Source organism: Equus asinus, chromosome 22 (genome assembly GCF_041296235.1).
Source record: "Equus asinus isolate D_3611 breed Donkey chromosome 22, EquAss-T2T_v2, whole genome shotgun sequence".
Lineage (NCBI taxonomy): Eukaryota > Metazoa > Chordata > Mammalia > Perissodactyla > Equidae > Equus > Equus asinus.
The window spans coordinates 36,347,603-36,368,369 of record NC_091811.1 but is presented as its reverse complement, the minus strand read 5'-3'; the positions used below and the strand labels follow the sequence as shown (position 1 = coordinate 36,368,369).

Below are 20,767 nucleotides of genomic sequence, written 5' to 3'. Positions count from 1 at the left end.
ATGACAAAGTCATGCCAAAAGTTTTTAGTACAAGAAAATTAATAAGATTGAATGAGTTAGTAGGACCTAACCGCCTCCTAGTATAGAATTAGAGTTTGCTCTAAACTGAGGAAACCCAATTTGCTTTGCCACAGGTGGAAAGCTTGAGGTGAAAAGGCAAACAACAACAAAAAAAGATTTCAACAGTTTCAGAGGTCAAAAGAGAAGACTAGTTTTCTTGACTTCCATTTCCCCATCATCAGAGGAGATGGGCTCAGCTAGTAGTAGTATACTTCATACTAGTATAGTGATCCTCACTTAAGAGTGTAAATTTTCTTCATCATCGTTCCATTAACTGTCACCAGTTTCCTGCCCGTTTGGAAGACTTTGAAGCAGAGTGATTTGTAGTTGCTCCCAAAGTTGTACTTTCTTAGATGCCTAAACATCTGAATACACTTAACTCAAAACGGCAAGAGAAAAAGAACATTAATAATTAAAAAAATACAGATACTTATGCTCAGACTGGACTTGTGGATTGAGTGAATAACATCTGAGGTTCAACTTATTTCAGTTTGCTGAAATATCTTGAGTTCAAAATAGTTTTTTTTTTTAGTAAGAATAACAGAATGGTTTGGAAGACATTGTCACAATTTCAAAAGAAATTCACACCACATTTTCATGCACATGAATCATATTTTACATTTCTGTGGCTGGCCTCAGGGGTTATGTGAGTGAATCTTATCAGACACATTTTCGAAAAGAAACAAATTGGGTTAAAATTTAAAATAGGCACACCAAGAAAACATAGAATCTCTGGAATTTTGAACTGGAATTTAAGATCCCTGAAAGTATGCTGAAATTTGGATGTGGGTGGCAAAATTCTGGATTATGGGTGTGTCCACTTGGCTTCATGTAAATAGATTCTCTTTCCGGAGGTAAATCTGGAGATAGGATCAAGATGCTTCCTAATTGAATGCAGTCTACTTGTCTGGAATTGTTGAATCTTTTAAATTGTAATCTTCTTATTGATGTGATGATGATTGACCATGCTAACGATAGTGAATGGTTATCTTAACGTATATGCCTAAATATATGTGTATATGTATTTGTTGGACAAGATTTTTAAAAAATTAAAAAAATTAAAAATTTGTGTAGAAAATGATAAAGAGCAGATAGAGGAAAGAGGAAGGAGAAAGCTAGAGAGGAAGGATTTTCAAGACATTTCAGCTACTAAATGCCACTGAAGTTCAAGTAATAGTTAAAATAATAACCACAATGTAGAGTTAAAGGTGAACATTAGTGTATGGTGTAAAATATATGTTTTTGTAGATCGATTAATACTTTCAGAACAATTTAGAGCATCTGACTGCTTACTCTCTCTCTATTCACAGATCATTTAAATTTTTCCTAGTCTGTACATTAAAGATGTTGAAATGTGATGAGGATTAGGAAATGTAGTTTGAATCAGTAGTAGAAAAAAGGATTTGTATTTAGGAATTTAAAAGTATAGCTGTTTTCCCTTAGGCAGAAATACTCTTTGCTAGTCAGTCATAGAAAAGCATCTGGTGGTGGTATCCTATTGACTCATCTGTTATTGGGTCTCCCGTGGCTTTATTTCATAATAGTTTTTGCAAATACTTGATTAGAACTGGTGGGAGGAGTTGCGGCTGGAGGAATTGGAGAAGGGATGTTCTTTGTAAAGATGTAGGTAAATGTTAACTACATTAGGTATGTTGTCTGTGAAAGAATTCTTATTATGAAATAATTTTCCAGTGTTTCAGTTCTTAGTGTTTATTAAAAAATTTTTTTTTTCTAAAATTAAGCACATCATAGAGTAAAATTTCCTTTCCATTTTATGATAGATTCGTAACCAAGTTATTGGAAGACCTCATCTTCTTTGTTGCTGATGTGCTTAATAATGGACAAGAAGTTCTGGATGTGGTTATCACTAAGCCAAACCGGGAACGTCAAAAATTAATGAGGGAACAGAACATATTGGCACAGGTGAATGTTTTTATGTACTAAATTTGCATATTTTATTATTTTGAATTATAGTATCAAGAAAGTCCTTGTATTATCTATTGCTGTGTAACAAATTACCCCAAAACTTAGTGGCTGAAAACCATAGACACCCATCTCACAGTTCCTGTGGATTCAGAATCTGGGAGTGATGTAGGTGGTGGTTCTTGCTCGGGGTCGGTCACAGGCTGGAGTCAAGGTGTTGGCTGGGGCTGCAGTCATCTCAAGGCTTGAATGAGAGAGGATTCACTTCCCAGCTCACTCACATGGGCCTCTCCACAGGACTGCCTCAAGAGAGAACAAGAGAGGGCACCCAGATGGAAGCGACAGTCTTTTTATAACCTATTATTAGAAGTAACATCTCATCAGTTCTATGGTGTTCTGTTAGAAGTGAGTCAGTAAATCCAACCCATAGACAAGGAGACAGGATTGCATAAAGGTATGAATTCCCGGAGGTAGGGATGGTTGGAGGCCATCTTGGAGATAGTTTCACATAGACCTCTTAAAAAACCTACATAGTCAGACTACCTCCAGAAAATGTGCTAGAATAATTTTGTAGGTAGAATTTCTAGGAGAACCTGTAAACTGCAATCTGCATCTACTTCTTACTTCTTTCACTTCCCTAGGAAAGTAAGGCAGTCTGCTCATCAGGTTACAAGTGCCCTATACAATAGTCTGGGTTTTTTCCCTGAAAGTCTATGTCTACTTCTATACTGTGTTTTCCTGAAATTGTTCATAACACACCAGTAAACTAATTCACTTCCTAATAATATGCACATATGGGCATGCCTACTTTATGTATTTTTATTCTGTTAATTGTTATATAAAGTAATGAGCTTCTGCATTAAGTGTGGACTCAAGAAAGATATTTAAAAAAATAAAGATCATATTATTAATATATGTGTTCTTGTGGAATTGGGAAAGGAAAACAGTAGATGTATTGTCAATGAATATTCTATAGCTGATTGAAAATATAAAATCAACATTTTTCTCAAAGAAAATAAAGATTGCAAATCTAATGAGACAAAGTCTTTTCTGAAATTAGCATTTCTTTTGTATAAAACATTTGATTTCAAGGACTTTTAGGACCTTGAATGATTTATTAATATTATTTCAACCAACATATGTCAAATCTTTTATTTCAGTATTATAAAGTTCAAGGTTTAGTAAATATAGAATCATTGAAGTAACTTTAATTCATGGTATGTTTGTGAACTACAAAGGATAATTCTTTTCCACTTTGCTTTCCTGTTTTAATGTTTATGCCCTTGTCTGGATGCTTTTTCATAAGCAATTTACTCATCCTACAAGCTCATCTCGAAGTGATGCTACCTGCTGTCCTGCTGCCTAAAAGAGTTATATTCCTCAGTGCTTCTTAAATACTTCCCAACTGCTAACCTTCGTACAAGGAGAGTCTGGGTCACTGGATACCACCAGCTGTCCATGTGGCTCCCTATTTTTTCCATTTGAATGCTGATACAGTCATTGCTTTGGCCACACCTTTATGTAACAAGAACGATAAGTTAACTCTTTTATAAAGAGGTTTAGAAGCAATATTTGGAGGCAGTTTTCTGATGTCAGTTTCAGATGAAAAGTAAATATTTTCTTTATATTATTTTGATTTTTGGAAAGTTATAGAAAATAATAGAAGTACTTATAAAGCCTATAGAAATTAAACTGTATTTTAGTTCATCTGAATGTGTTCATGTAACTTGGTATAACTCAACATCTTTATATTTCTTATTTTAATGAAGTATAATTTCTAAACAAAATTGAGCATTTTATTTAAATAATGTTTTTGCCATTCAATTTAGGGAATCCTTTTAGAGTATTTTTCTGTTCCTTCATATGTTGATCCTATATCCTAAATCCTTGTGCTTATTTGTGAGGAAATTAAAACATTGTAAAACACACACCTCCATTCATCAGAATAGGTCGTTGTTTTTGTCCTAATAGGTATTCGGGATTCTTAAAGCACCCTTTAAGGAGAAAGCAGGAGAAGGCTCAATGCTGAGACTTGAGGATTTGGGAGACCAAAGATACGCTCCCTACAAGTACATGCTGAGGCTGTGCTACCGCGTGCTGAGACATTCACAGCAGGACTACCGGAAAAATCAGGTCAGAGGGTGGCCCTCATTTTTACCTCTGTTTAACATTTAAGGAATGGGCAAGGTTCTTTGGTTATTGTTCTAAAACTTATAAAATAGGAATGGGAAATTCTGCTTTGCAATGAAATGTTTTGTATTGGCGGCACACAAAAATGACCTATAAGTATTTTTGAGTTGACATATGTATTTATTATTCCATATGAAATTGGAATCATTGAAGGAAAATATCTGAGTCTTTCGGTGTGCATGGTATTAGCTCCTGCTGGGCAGGCAGCATGCTGGATATAGTATGTATAGAGGAATGAGACATTTCTTGGCAGTTCTAGGAATATGCGAGGTAGCATTCAACACAGCATTCAAACCCAGCCTCTTCATCATCTCACTATTGCCTCTTAGTAGTTTGAAAGTTTTTTGGCAAGAAAAGATAATTTGCTTTGAGAAAAATGTGTTAAAGATACCATGGCTTTGAAATTCTGTTTAAAGATTAAGAAAAGGTCTAAAAAGAATATGTAAAGCAGAGTTGCCAAAAGACAAATAATATGTCAAGGAGCAAGAGTAAGGAAGGAGACAATATAAATAAATCTTTAAATACTTTTTAATATAATCCTAGTTATAAACATCCTTCTTTTTAAATGAAACCGCTGTCATTGGAATTATTTTTTCCAACTTCATTGCGTTTCTTTAAGATGGAAAAATAATGTAGGTAGGGTTGTTCTTATTTTATTGGAAGAAAAATTAAGTTCTAGAACATTAAATGACAGACCTTCAAGTGCTCAGAGAGTTAGCATCTTTGAAGCCCCCAATATGAAGGCCTATCTAATTCCGTGAAAGTCTGGGATGGAGCTGGGCTATTCTTGACTTGGCCTCAATTCTCTTCTTGGGTCTGGAAAGATGTGTTTTGCTAGACAGGCCACCACTCCACATACGAGCAACGCTGTATTAGAGAGATGAGTTAACTGAAAAAATCAACAGGTCTAGAGAGTTTACCTGGTGTTCTCAGACCCACTGGGGCCCACGATGTGCACCATCCTCGATTGTGCTCGGCTTTTGGAAGGGTCCTGAGGAGCCCCCTGTCTATAGCACTGCCCTGTGCTTCAGAGCCAGGTCTCCCTGGGGTTGGTTGTTCTGCTGGCTTGTAGTTGGTTGTCCTGGCAGCACATCTAACTGATGTCCTTTCTTAGTCCCCCAAGGTCTGGCATACAGAGTTCTTTCTCATTCCTTTCCGCCTTAGCTGGGGCTTCGTGTGCCTAGGGTGCTGAGGTTTGTGCAGTGTCTCCTCTGAAAACAGTCATCCTTCTGACAAATAGACATACACACACGCACATGCACACACACACACACACAGCCCCTGTGATTTCTCCTCTCCTTTGTTAGTTCACCCTGCCCGGTCACATCGCTTCTCCAGGCAGTTTTATTCACTTTAAGATACCTGCCTCCTGGATTTCTTTAGAGCATATGACTGTGGGTGGGGCGCTCGTTCTGTCTTTTGGGATATCTCCCCAAGAGGTACATCATTGAGCTGACAAAAAAATAATCATCAACATTCATTGAGGGTTAGATATTATTTTCCCTCACGTTCTCTGTATGCTCCAATTGAATCTAAGTGATAATTGAAAATATTTTTCTCATTTTGATTGAATTCAGAATGCTTTGTATTAAGCATAAAACAGCTTTCTGATATTTTTAGAACACGATTTTAAAATGTAAGCAGAAAGACTTTCTACTTTTTACATAATTACCTTGTTTTCCTTTATTTTCACCTATATTTTATAGAGTCCTAATAGGGAGTTCTTTTGTGATTTAGTGCTAACCCAAGTCTTTAATGTTGAGTCTCTGTTTATTGTGATTTATAGAATTTAGTAACACCTCTAATTTCATTTTATTATTTATCAACATCTTGGTCTATTTATCACACATCTTGGAGGTTTGCCTTAGACTGGAGTATGATTACAATAATCGTAAAGGGGTATAAATCAATACATATCTTTAAAATGATACAGTAACAGAAGACATTTACTTTACTTAACTGGCTACCCAATATAAAGCCATCATTTTCAAAGGCCACAAAATTGCTGCCTAGAATATAATTAGATTTGTGCAACCAATATCATTTTCAGGGAATAGATAGGTTCCAGTAAATTATACCTAAGGCAAAACCACTTTCTAATCAATAAATTCTCCCATCATAGAAACAGAGATGCATTCCCAAGGAGAATTGCCACGAAATTGAAGTGAAAACTTTTGATTGTGGAAGGGGTTAAGCTCACCAGTTCTGTGGTTGTGTGAGATGTCTTGCTTATATACTGCATGTGGGAAATAAGCAAAAGTGGCTTGGAAAATAGGAGAGTTAGTGTGAAGAATAAAGAGCAGATTAAATGCATGATTGAAACTCCCCAATGGCTTTCTCTTGCTCTTAAAAACGTTTTTCTCCTCTACCATGGCTCATGAGGACCTACCTCTCCAGCTTCAGCTCTTGCTTTCCTCTCACTTACCATACTCAACTTACAATGGCTGGCTTTTGTTTATAGAACACAAAAAGCTTAGTTCCACCACCCCAGGGCCTTTGTACTTGCTACTCCCACTGCCTAGATGGCTTGTCTCCCTATGGCTGCCTCTTTTTTTTATCATTCCTATCATTTCATCATTTTAATCATTTGCATCCTAGCACAAATGTCACTGCTTCAGTGTCCACCCTATCTAAAGTTGCCCCTATTTCCATCCATCTGTTTGTTTCATTTCACTTACCAACATGCAAAATGATCAGATGTTTTGCTCATTTACTGCCTTTTTTCTCACTAGGGTGTGAACTCCATGAGAGCTTATCTATCTTGTTGTCTGCCATATTCCTAATTTCTTGAATAGTGTCTGGAATGGAGTAGACTTTCAAGAAATGTTATTGGATAAATAGATCTGATCAGTAAAGTGATTAACCATATTATCTTGTTTGATAGCTTTTTAAAGATAAAAAGTGGTATGAAATTTTATCATTATTTTAAGGAGAAGGTTTATTAGATTATTGTGGTATGTGTATGCAAAAAAATCACTGGAAGTCCACCTGGGATCTTCATGTAACACTCTAGATCTCATGTCTCATGAACAAAATATCAGAGTCATTTTCTTCCTATAATTATGCTAAAATCATCGGTTATGCCTTTTAGTGAGAGTTAGAAGAAGGGCCTCTGTCTGTTAGGCTGGTGAAATCCTTAGTTACCATGTCATAAAAATTTGTCATTTTAAACAGGTTTATTTTTGTTTTTCCCACATACACTGCAAGAGTGTATGCACCCATATTAAAACATATTTCTAGGTATATAATTTTCTGTTATAATTTAAATTTGGTATATGCTACTGTGTTTTCATTTCCTTTCTCAAAAAGTCCTGTTTATTGAAGAATTACTCACTCGCTGTTCTGTTGACCATAATTTTTAGTGAGTTTTATGTTATGAATAAATTAATCAATGTTGCTGACCCTCCCAGAACCTGTTATTTCTAAGCTCTTTGGCAGTGCATTCTGACAGTCTTTCTTCTTTACAGGAATATATTGCTAAGAATTTCTGTGTCATGCAGTCCCAGATTGGCTATGATATTTTGGCAGAAGATACCATAACAGCTTTGTTGCACAACAACAGAAAACTACTAGAGAAACATATCACAGCCAAAGAAATAGAAACATTTGTCAGTTTACTCAGGAGAAATCGCGAGCCAAGGTTTGAAGTGGTTCATGCAATTTTCTCTACTAGTGGGGATTGTGGCTTTTTGCTTTGTTTTTAGACCTTTTTAAAGTTTGAGTTCTTTCATATCACTAACTTGCATGGACAAATCTATATTGGGCTTCTTGCTATAATAATTATGTAGCTTAAAGAGATATTACTTCAAAGGATAACAAAACCCTTTATAGGCGTATTTAAATGTAATTGATTTTCCCTCTGACAAATTATGTTTTTATAGTGCTTTATAGGTTTTTTTTTGTGTGTGTGTGTGTGTGAGGAAGATTGGCCCTGAGCTTACATTTGTTGCCAATCTTCCTCTTTTTGCTTAAGGAAGATAGTCCCAGAGCTAACATCCGTCCCAGTCTTCCTGTGCTTTATATATGGGATGGTGCCACAGCATGGCTTGATGAGCAGTGTGTAGATCCAAACCTGTGAACCCTGGGCCACTGAAGCGAAGCATGCGAACTTAACCACTATGCCACGGGACTGGCCCTAGTTTTTAAAAATATATTTATATACATTGTCTCATTTAAATCCTGACACATTCTCATGAAGTGTACTTGTCATATATTATTATCCATATTTTAGAGATGAGAAATAGAAGCCTAGAGAGCAACTGGCTCAAGAATACCCTAATAGTAAGGAATAGTATCCTAGGTAAATGAGGGGTTTCTGACTCTGTGTCAGGTTCTCTTTCTATTGCACCATGCTGCCTTATCTGGGAGAAATGAATGCAGGAAAGTCAAGCAGACTGACAAGTTTTCTTGACTAATTAATTAGCGCAGCAAATGAAAGTTAGAAGGTAGGAATGGGCCTCTGACTCAACCAGACCATACTCACTTTCATTAAGCGTGTGCTTTATTCCTATTTTACTCCATACACCATTAGCTTTGGTCTCCTTCTGTTTTGTTCTTCAGTTCCAGGGTGGTCTCACTTTAGGGCAGATAAATGATTTTCTAAACATACTAAGTCACAGTGCTGTGAGTTGAATATCACCAAATAACTACGTGTAAACTTTCATCCTTTTTTAAATACAAATACAAGATTTGTATTAAATATAAATAATTGGATGTTTAATTTTTTTCTGATGATGCAGTAGATAAGCAACACATTAGAAAAATGTTGCATGGAAGTAATATTAAAAATATATCTAAAAAGTTACCTTCATTATACCCCAAAGGATATTTTTCTTGTGATGATTTTATGAAATGCTTTTTCTTATTGTTCAACTTAATTTTTTTTCTCTTGCCAGATTTTTGGATTATTTATCAGATCTGTGTGTGTCTAATACCACCGCTATACCTGTAACTCAAGAACTCATCTGTAAATTTATGTTGAGCCCAGGCAATGCAGACATTCTCATTCAAACGAAGTAAGCCCAGATAATGGAGGCATCTTTTTTTTCATGATTTGTAAGCGTTGTAGTACCTTATCATATTTGTAAGTGAGCTTCTTAATAGATTTTGTGTGTGTATTTCAAGGCTGGTCTCAATGCAAGTAGACAACCCCATGGAGAGCTCCATCCTTCCAGATGACATTGATGATGAAGAGGTTTGGCTGTACTGGATTGACAGCAACAAGGAACCTCATGGCAAAGCTATCAGGCACCTTGCTCAAGAAGCAAAAGAAGGCACCAAAGCTGATTTAGAAGTTCTTACCTATTACAGGTAAAGTATTGTAGAGAATTGTAATTCTTAATCTCACACATTCATTGAGAGATGTTTCTCTGAAACGTTTAAAAGTCAGATATCTATGAAGAGGAAATTTAAAAAGCCATGTCAGAATTAGGGTAGCTGAAGTATTTAGAATTATTTAAAATATTCAAAATGAAAATTAACATCTAGGGGCTGGCCTGGTGGCACAGCGGTTAAGTTTGCACACTCTGCTTTGGCGGCCTGGGTTTTGCCAGTTCGGATCCTGGGCGTGGACCTGTGCACTGCTTATTAAGCCGTGCTGTGGCAGGCGTTCCATATATAAAGTAGAGGAAGATGGGCACAGATGTTAGCTCAGGGCCAATCTTCCTCAGCAGAAAGAGGAGGATTGGTGGCAGATGTTAGCTCAGGGCCAATCTTCCTCAAAAAAAAAAAAAAAAAATTATCCGTGTTTTCTACATACACCACTTGCAATTTTCTGATTTTCCACTAATTTGGAATTGTTGTGCAGCAAAGGACTTTTTCCTGTTATTGATTGGAGTGGGTACAGATGAGACACATCTTGGGATGTTAGGTAATGGAGTTGAGAAATGGAACTAGGGCTGGGGAAGCTGATCCAGCTGCAAAAGTGGCCTCAGAGAAAGTTAGCCAGTAGTTATGTGTATAGTGCTTATGAATATGTGGAGACCAAGGGCTTAAGAGAAACTGGTGGCTGTATTTATGAAAGTTCAGTGGTGACATACAGCAGCAGAAGTTCCAGTGGTAGTTTCCAGTGCTCTGTATATTGGGAAAAAGACCCTAGCTGGTGTCTTTGAATTTAAGCCCAAGGCAGAAGCCCTGGGCCAAGTTGGGCACAAATGACTGGAATCTGAACAAGGCAGAGAATGCCTCACGCTCCCTGGTTTCCATAGCTATCGCAGCTGTTCCAAAGCCAAAGGCTGATTCTTGATCTCAGAGGCTGATGAATGCAAGTGTCCTGAAGCCATTTGGATTGATCACATTGGATTGATCCCAAGTTCACAGCTTGGAAGCTGAGTGGGTCTAAACTTAGAGTGCAGATATTAGAGTCTGGAGCTGAGTGGGACTGAGGAAGGCAGAGAGAGATGGTTTTGTGGGAGCTGTTATTCATAGCCTTCATACTTAGTGTATTTGTAAAATGACTCTCTCCACCAGACATATGTTGCTGGAACAAGTAACAGAAATTTTAACTGAATGGGCATAGAGACAGTTTCACTTGTGTGTTGTCATTTGATCACTTAACCTGCTACCAAAAGAATTTGACTCTAGTATCACATACACTTGGAAATATTGATATCACAAAAGTAGATACTGATTCATATTGTGATGTTTAAGAACTTTATCATGATAAGACAAATAATGTAACATGTTTAATATTTTCAAGGTACCAGCTAAACCTCTTTGCAAGGATGTGCTTGGATCGCCAGTATCTGGCTATAAACCAGATTTCAACGCAGCTCTCTGTTGATTTGATCCTGCGGTGTGTGTCGGATGAGAGCCTGCCGTTTGACCTCCGAGCATCTTTTTGTCGCCTCATGCTCCACATGCATGTTGACCGGGATCCCCAGGAATCTGTGGTGCCTGTTCGCTATGCCAGGCTCTGGACGGAAATCCCCACAAAGATCACAATTCATGAGTATGTTTGGAAAAATTCCTCCAGGGCTTTAAATTCAACAGATGAACTCAAAATCAAAAGTCTTCAATTTTTGAAATGAAATATATGAAAAGGCATTTCTGTGTTCAAACTCAGTATCTTAATCTTCCAAATGCAAATAAGATACTGCACTCTTTTTTTGGAGAGTAAAATGGAGACAACTCTTGATAATAGAAACATCATTCTGGAAACTGTGAAACAGATCATATTCATAATAGGAGTAACAATTTGTTGAGTGCTTAATATTATGGTGGACTCATTTAAGTGCTTTACCTGTGTCAACTCATTTCGCAATAGCACCATTTCACAATTGAAGACACAACATCTAGAAAGGTTAATTATTTTACCCAAGCTTAAATAGCCAGGAGGCTAGAGTATGTATATTTTCCTATTTTTAAATGATTACCGTCAATTTAACTTGCTTTATGTTCTTTCTGTCTTTCTAGATATGATTCTATAACAGACTCGTCCAGAAATGATATGAAGAGGAAATTTGCGCTGACGATGGAATTTGTCGAAGAATACTTGAAAGAAGTTGTAAATCAGCCCTTTCCTTTTGGAGATAAAGAAAAAAACAAACTGACATTTGAGGTATTTTTAAAAAACAATTCATTCGTGAGGTTATTCAATTTTCCCTGTCTAAAATTTGATGCATTGAACATCAAAGATTTTTCCCCTCTAATATTTAGGATGTTTTGGTAATTAGGTAGTTTTAGTTCATGAAGGTATGATTTCCTCTGCCATTGATTAAAAGATAGATTTGATGCTTTAATTATACCTGATGTCTGATACAAAATAGTTTATTTGTAATTATCTGTTAGATATTCTTTTCTTTCATGTTTTTTGGGTTTCATTCATTTGCGTAAACTTTATTGCATTTAATGAACAAAGACATTTTTGCATATTTATATTATGTTTGGATATATATTTTTTTCATTTCTGTAGAGGTGATATTTTTAACCTCATTAAACTGAATTGAAATACCTCTAGTTATAATATCATTTTGGGGCTATAGTGACTAGAGAAGATACCAGGACTTGATACCTGATATGTTAGGTGCCTACTGGTGTGTAACAAATCACCCCTAAACTTAGCAGCTTAAAACAACAAGCATTTATTATCTCACGGTTTCTGTGGGTCAGGCATCTGAGAGTGCTTAGTTGGGTGGTTCTGGCTCAGGGTTTCTTGGGAAGTTGTAATCCACCTGTTGATGGGGGTTGCAATCACCTGGGGCTAGATGATTTGTTTGTAAGCTCACTCACATGGTTGTTGCTGGCCGTACTTCCTTGCTGGCCGTTGACTAGACAGCTCATTTTCTTGCCATGGGGCCTTTCTGTAGGCTGCCTTAATGTCCTTACAGCATGGCAAAGGCTTCCCTGCAGACATTTGAGAAGGAGAAAGTCCAAGATGGAAGTTGTGGTCTTCTATAACCTAATCTTGGGATAGACATGCCATCACTTCTGCTGTATTCTGCTGGTCCCACAGGCTAACTGTGGTGCATTGTGGAAGGAGACCATACATTGGGGGCCATTTTGGAAGCTGGCTCTCACACCTAGTATGTCCTATGGTATCCAGAAGACCACAATCAGCATAGGGACATATATTTCTGGAGAAATTTCATGAATAGTATCCATTTATTAAAGTAATTCATTAATGTGACCATTTATTAAGTGGTATCCTGTTGACTTTAATAATATTAGTTAGTATTAATATTTAGTTAAAAAGTAAATCATTCTAATGTAAACTTCTTTAACCACCTTAATGCACTTAAAATCTTGTCTTCTTGGTTTTTTGCTGACTATTGACCAGACACCTCATCTTCTTGTCACATGACCCTCTGATGGGGTGGATGAGCCAATCTTAGTGGGATTTAATTCTAAATTTGAATAAATCAGAGTTCAGTGGTTGCTTTTGCAGGTATTTTAATTTCTAGGTGTTAAGAAATGACAAAGTTCAGAAATAGCTGTACTAATTTAAATAATAAAAGTCAGTATTAATTTCAGTTCCTAATGTTTTTCTTTTCTTTCCCATCCTCCCCTTCCTCTTTTATTAAGGTGGTCCACTTGGCTCGGAATCTTATATACTTTGGATTTTATAGTTTCAGTGAATTATTAAGGCTAACAAGAACACTTCTGGCTATCCTAGATATTGTACAGGCCCCCATGTCATCATATTTTGAAAGATTAAGCAAATTTCAAGATGGAGGTAAGAATCTTTGAGGAAAGTTATAATCTTTTTGGTATTACTTGGAGGTAAGATAAGAAACAAATCGATAGGGAAATGGTTGTTAATGTGTACCTGCTAACATGTATGTCCAAATAAAAAGTAATCCTATGATAGGATTGGGTAATAATAGGCTGGATTTACAAACATGCTTCTTTGTTTTTTTTTTTTTTTAAAGATTTTATTTTTTTCCTTTTTCTCCCCAAAGCCCCCCAGTACATAGTTGTATATTCTTCGTTGTGGGTCCTTCTAGTTGTGGCATGTGGGACGCTGCCTCAGCGTGGCTTGATGAGCAGTGCCGTGTCCGCGCCCAGGATTCGAACCAACGAAACACTGGGCCACCTGCCGCGGAGTGCGCGAACTTAACCACTCGGCCACGGGGCCAGCCCCCATGCTTCTTTGTTTTTAAAGCTAAAGTTTGAAAGACAAATTCGTAAGATCAATGAGTTTCATCTTTAGGAACTAACATTATGGCCAATCCACTAGTGAAGATATGATGTGTCAAAAAAATAAAAACACCTTAATATTTGTGATCATCATCCTATGAGTCATATGCTAGCTATGCTTCATAGCAGGGCATAGAAAAATGCAAAGAATGGGGACTCTAAGGATCGTACCAGAGAAGTAGTGAATGCAAAGCCAGTGTGGACAGCAGTAGAGTGAAGTGGATAAGAGAATTGGCTTTTAAGTCAGAGTGCCTGTATTCAAATCCTGCCTTTACTACTTATTACCTTAGGCGAGATGCTTAACTCCCCTAAGAGTTTCTTCTCTCATCTGAGATATGAAGAGGATAATAATAATATCTTCCTCACAGTTTCCTTGTGAGAATTAAGTGAATGTATACAGTATATTCAAAGCACTTACAACAGTGTCTGTCTCATAAGTGAATTAAAAAATTTTTTGATGGTGATTTTCTTAGGTTGGATGACCTGAAAATACCCTGAGGTAGAGAATTGTTTGCGTGAGGTATATTAAAGAGTGCATGCAGAACAAACACCTGTAAGGAAGTGAGGAAGGTAGCACTGGGTAGACAGAGGAGCTGATCCACAGTGCAGTTAGAACTGACATGTCAGCTGATCGTACTGGGAGCTCTGGAGCTGGGATGGCCCTTCAGCATTGTCACAGATTAAGGCAAAGGGGATGAGCCTTGGATCCTTGCATCAGCCAACCGTTGGCTGTGGACTTCATCATGGAGGGGTGTGTAGCCTTGGATAAGGCAGTTCCCTTCCCTTTGGCCAAGGTTCACTCCTGGTGAGAGGCACAGCTCTGAGAAGTCAGCAACCATGATGCCCAGGAACTGGGGCTCTAGGTGCCTCAGCTCTAAAGAGGAGATGTGAGTGGAGCACAATGTATCCATTACAGTATCCACTACAGGATTAAAAAAGTAAAACCAGAAATCTAATTTCAGATATAAGGAAGGAATATCTGGTTAAGAATTATAAATGAGGAATTTCCAGGTAACTGAAGTAATTAATTGCTGCTGCCTAAATCTCCATTCCTTCTACATCTTCCGAAAATCTGTACAGATCAAAAGAGGCAAATTAAACCAGAGAAATCCCTCACCTTCAGCAGAACTAGAAGACAGAGGACAGTAAAAACTTCAGTTATTAAGTAAGAAAGTAACATCAGTTTTCAATAGAGCTGTCTCACAAGTTCTTACTGTAAGCCTTTGTGGATGGTTAGCTGGATCTGGGAAAAATGTATGGAAGAGACAAGAAAGGATTGTATGCAAGTGACACTCAGAAAGAGAAAGTCTAGCCTAAGTGTGAAAATACTGAAAGAGAATCCAGATAGATGGGAGCACTGAGTAAAGAGGAAGGGACTTAGAGGTACACAGGTGGCAGTTGTGGAAAAGCTATGCTTCTACGATGACAAGGTTAAGAGTAAGGGAGGGCACCTTTTGGAGTCTTGTTGGTGAAGGGAAAAAGAAGCAAGATGGGGAAATCCTGAATACCACAAGATCAAAGAAAACCAAAAAATTGGAGGCAATATGATTCCTTTTGTGTTGCCCCCCACCAAAACCCAAACTGTAAAGAAATTGCACTTCATGACTCTGACAGGAGAGGGTGCTCTTGATCTAAAGATCATATTGTCAACCTTGTCCAAGAAATGGATAAATGAACTCATCATCTATATGAAATGACTATAAGATAAAAACAGAATGGAGAATGAAAACATTTCAGTTGATGGAAATTCCTCTCTGAAAAGCAACCATGAAAGAGAAGAAAATTGTAACATTGTAACATGACACTCTAAACTGGATTAAATATCTTCAAATAAACTTTGGGATATAAAAAACACCTTGAATCATAAATTCAAAAACTAAGATTAGAAATGGACCAAAAAGCCAGGGAGAAATGAAATGAAAGTTGATTGGACTCAGGAAAGAAATAGAATAAAATGGTAGACTTTATTTCTTTTTTAGAATTATATATTAATTACGAGGTATCAAAAGGAGAGCGGATTTTGAATGAAAGTGTAAGAAGCAACATTTAAGAAAAGTGAGAACAATGATGAGAATGTCAGTGATATAAAGAAACAGGTAAAAAAAAAGTCGGAGAGAAAGTGGTTGAAACAGACAAAAGGCAAAGAAGAGCCATCATGTGAATAATTGGAGTCCCTGAAGAGGAAAAACCAAACAATGGAACAGAAAGATATTTAAAATTACAATCCAAGAAAACGTTCTGTAAATAAAAGATCACCTGAATTCTACATGGTGAAATTGTGCAGAATGGTAATCTCCAAGACATAGCCTAGTAAAACTATTATATATAATATACATTCAGAGAAAGTGGAGAGGAGGAGAAGGAGGCACTATGAGAGCAGGTGGAGAAAAAAGGAAAGGAAAGATGCTTCCTGGTATGATGCTTATACAATGTCCACTTTACTTTCAACTAAACCATTCTCAATAAGTTAGAAGTTGATCTTGACGTTTGATTTTAGTGCTTATGGTCTGCTTTCAGACTATAAAAACAGTATAAAAAACAGTGTTTTTTACCATAAAAAGCAGAATTTTCTTCCTCTGAAAATTTGCAGATGTCTTGTTTGCACTCTTCACCGTCCTGTCCATGTTTATCCTCTAAGACACATTTTTTTACTCTTTTACAGTTTTTATAATTCTCATATTTTCTCATGAACTCCAGTCACCTCTCGATACCTAAATCATTCTTTCAGCTACCTGAGAACGATTAATTAATTTGTTCAGTAAGCAACTGTTGTATGCCAGACACTGTTCTAGTCACTGGGAATAAACAATGGACAAGATAAACAAAGTCCTTAGCTGCAAGGAGGATTGATAATAAATAAATAGACAAAACCCCGCCTCTCCCCTTGTTGGAGGAGATGGTCAGATACTAAACAAATGAATATACACTGTAACGTTAGCAAACACGTTGAAGAAAAATAAAGTAGGACAATGTGGGGAATGATGAAGTAAGAGAGGGGCAGTTATTTTTGGCTGGGATGGACTGAACAACCTCTCTGACATTTGAGCAGAGAGCTACCTGCATCAAGGAAGACAGTCCTGAGGCCGAATAAGTTTGGTAGGTGTGAGGAGCAGCAGGAAGGCCGTTTGGCCGAGGTAAAGTGAGATAAGGGGAGATGAGTAGGAGAGAAGGTCGGAGAATCCCGGATTGTAGAGATGTGCAGACCTTTGAATTTGAATGTTGTTCTGAGTTTGACGGACAACCTTCGGAGAGATTTGAGAAGGGATTGATATGATCTGGTGACTTTGGCTGCTGAGTGGAGAACAGAGGATATCTGTGTGGGTGTAGTGTTGGGAAGACCATAGTTAGAAGGCTGTTGAGGAATTGGATGATGGTATTTAAATAGGATGGTACTGGTAGAAGTGGTGAGAAGGGATGAATTTATAATTTTATAGTCTTAACTGATAGAACTTGGATGTGGAATGGGACAGAAAGAAGAGAGCCAAAGGTTCCTAGGTTTTGAATCAGCAGCTGGGTGATTGTGGTAGTATTTATTGAGGTGGGAAAGACTAGCAGATGAGTGGAGTTGAGGGAAAATTAGGATTTCTGTTTGGGCCTGTTAGGTTTCAAATGCCTAGTAGGCATCTAAGTGGAGATGTTATGAATAGTTGGATGTGGGAGTGAACTTAGTGTTTTCTCAGGGTAGGAAATATAAATGTGAGAATCAGTGCATGGGAGACCTTCAAAATATCAGACTGGATAAGATCACTTAGGGAATGATTGTTCATTGGGAAGAAATGAAGTCTAAAGATTGAATCCTGGGATGTTCCAACATTGAGCCGTGAGATGGAGAAGGACCCAGCAAAAGAGATTAGGACAGAGCAGCCGGTGAGTAAAGAGGAACACCAGGAGAATGTGATGTCTTGGAAGCCAAAGGAAAAGTAACGCTAAGTAATTTAATTGTTTGTTGACTTTTATAAATACACTTCCTAGATAGCTAATATTCGTCAAGGACTCTGTGCTAAGTGGTACTCTGTGTGTGAAGGATTACCTTCCATGTAGTGTGACTTGGCCTTAGCCATGACACACACAATTTTACTCCATTATTAAAATATGGAACACCATAATTTTACTCCAGTGTTAACAATGAATCATGATAGTTTTTATTAGCCAATTACATTTCTCTAAGAAACTTCTTGTTGTGTTGATAGGAAATATTTATATATGTACTGCATGAAACAAGACTCAGAGATTTCTTCCTTTTGAGAGTGGAATGTCATGTAGAGCAGCATCTCTTTATTTGGGGAAATGCATTTTCCTACTTTGAGGATTTTGGCTAGATTTTTGGAATCTGAAAGGATATGCTTATCCCCCTATATAGTAGTAAATACCCAAGAAATCTCTATTCTAGTTCTTGATGTGTTGAAGCTAATTTGAACTTAAGGACCATAGTTTTCAGATCACTTCTCTTGATATCTGCAAATCAGAGGGTAAATTATTTTTTTATACATTCCTGTGATTGGGTACATGATGTAAACTGTGAGAAAATATACTTTGTTGTTCAGCATGATTTGATAACAATTGTAGTTATACTATAGATAATACCTCTGAAAGAAGTTATAGTGGGCTTTCTTCATTCCTCTCAACTCTAAAAGTCCTTCTCAGGGAATCCTTTTTGCTTTTACTAACATTAAATGTTTATTTAATGTTATTAACTTGCAAACGTTTGGAAGAACAATGCTTTTATAGTGAAATACTCCAATCTAGATTTCTTTGGAGCATATCTATAACCTGCAAGACAAAAAAGGAAGGTGCTATATGTTTTGTCAATGTTACCTTGAGGTGCATTTGAAAAAGTGAATATGTGGCTTTATTTATATCATATAAAATAGAAAAGAATGTGCCTCACAGGGATACATTATTTTCCATAAAGTTGCCAATAATGCGAATGTAATGGAATTATGCATGGATTTCAGATTGTTCTGTCAAAAGTTTTCTTTTAAAGTACCAATATAGAAAAGCGTATTCAGGGAGATAATAACTTGCCTAAGATCCATTTGTAAGTTAGTGGCATTGCTAAGAATTAAAGTGTAAGAAATTAGTCTTCCTATCCTTTGTACCACTTAGATTATTTGTTAGTCCAATGATCTAATATTTTAGAAAAATTGTTGTTGAAGTTAGAATTTTGTTTCATAATACTTTTTAAGTTTAGACTTATGGAGGGGATCATTTTAATAGATATTCTTTATGCTGAGTAAACAAAATACAGAGTTTAAAATTTAAAAAAAATTGGGACAAAGCAATGTTATATGCCTCTAAATGTGATGCACTGAGGACACAACTTCACCTATTTTGTATTCATGATCTCCCACTAATCATGAGGAATTATCAGACAAGTACGAATTGTGGGATATTTTATAGAACAACTGGCTTGAACTTTTCAAAAATTTCAGTTCCATGAGAGATAAAGAAAGATTGAGAAACTATTCCAGATTAAAGGAGATTAAAGAAACATGACAATTAGATACATTATTTGGGATCAGAAAAAATGTTACCTGCAGAAGACATTATTGGCACAGTTGGTGAAATTGGAATATGAATTTTATATTAGGTTGTAGTATTATGTCAGTTAGATTTCCTGAATTTTATAATTATATTGTGGTTATGTAAGACAAGGTGCTTGTTTTTGGCAAATATATGCTGAAGAATTGAGAGTTAAAAGGTCATGATGTTTAGAACTAATTCTCAAATAGTACAAGAAAGATATAATATATATATGTAAAGAGAGAGTGAGAGAGGGCACAAATGTGGCAGAATTTGTGAATCTAATAAATCTGGGCAGAAGGTATTATGGAATGAGTTCTTTGTACTCTCTTGCAACTCTTCCCATAAATTTGAAAGTATTTCAAAATGAGACAGTTAGTAACTTAAATAATTAGCCAAGTAGGAAAATGATTTATTTTATGTAAGACAACACTTCAGACTTAAAGGATTACCTTACAATTCTACTAGGAGGTGTGTTAGTATAGCTGAGTTCTGTTAAACTATAAATTCCTAACAAAAGTTCTGTGAGACTCTATAAATTCTTAACAAAAGAAGCAAGAGAGAACACATTTCTGGAATCTCCAAATGTGGAGACAGGATTGTCAGGCCTGGGAAAAATTCCTGTGGTACAGGGTGAGACAGAGGTTGATGCCAGAGAGGAAATCCCAGATTACAGAAAGTACCTGGTGAAAAAAAAGAACATTTCTTTTAAAGGACAACTCATAGGAGTCATAGCATGTTGCCACATTACAATACCCAGTGTATCATCATCTTGGCTTTTTTATATTCACGTGATTTTGATTCTCTTTCCTTATTTTAGTGAAACTTTATTTTCAATTGGAAGTCATTTGTAAGGCATATTTTTAAAAAATAGGGAGTAATTCTGTAAGCATTGTTGCTAGACAAACCAGTCCCTTTAAGTCAGTGATAACAGTTTTCTTTTCTTATACCACGTCTGGAAAATTTTGTGCAATAGAACCAGGTCTTTTTTTATCCTTCTGATCTACTTACCACTTACTAATTCTGCTCCAGCACAGTTGGGGTTGGACATTCAGAGAAATGTGTTTGCTAGTTGTTTGGCAGGTCAGACCCAAGGAGCCGGAAGAAGAGGTGTGTCTGGAAGGAAAAGGCTTCTGTTCCCGGAGTTCCATTTCGTGCGGCCTCCGTGGCGCCTGCCTCAAATGGGGTGTGCACACACAGCATTCATTTATCTTTCTGGGAAATCCTGTGGGTTTAGATGTCAGTGATTAGCATTTGAGGCGATGGGGATGGCTGGCTTGGAAAGTGGCTGTTACCGAAGTTTTCCTTTTCTGGGTCCTTGGTGATGGTGCAGCTCACCTCCATGTCCCTGTGAGTTGTCCTCATCCTAGAGCTGGTTGAGGGGCTGAGTCTAGCTCCCGGGCTGTGACTGCTCCCCATCACAGTGGCTTTCAGT

At 36.9% G+C, this 20,767-nt stretch overlaps 1 protein-coding gene across 3 annotated transcripts in view; it reads left to right on the top strand.

Annotated features, from left to right (window-relative positions):
• ITPR2 (inositol 1,4,5-trisphosphate receptor type 2) overlaps positions 1 to 20,767 on the top strand; it is a 465,227-nt gene that overhangs the window by 137,431 nt on the left and 307,029 nt on the right. For all 3 annotated transcript variants that reach the window (XM_070494990.1, XM_070494989.1, XM_070494991.1), the window contains 8 exons: positions 1,842 to 1,983; positions 3,955 to 4,116; positions 7,641 to 7,813; positions 9,069 to 9,188; positions 9,298 to 9,483; positions 10,871 to 11,122; positions 11,587 to 11,731; positions 13,195 to 13,345. In XM_070494990.1, coding sequence (XP_070351091.1) covers positions 1,842 to 1,983; positions 3,955 to 4,116; positions 7,641 to 7,813; positions 9,069 to 9,188; positions 9,298 to 9,483; positions 10,871 to 11,122; positions 11,587 to 11,731; positions 13,195 to 13,345 — 1,331 coding nt within the window. The remainder of the gene's footprint in view (positions 1 to 1,841; positions 1,984 to 3,954; positions 4,117 to 7,640; positions 7,814 to 9,068; positions 9,189 to 9,297; positions 9,484 to 10,870; positions 11,123 to 11,586; positions 11,732 to 13,194; positions 13,346 to 20,767) is intronic.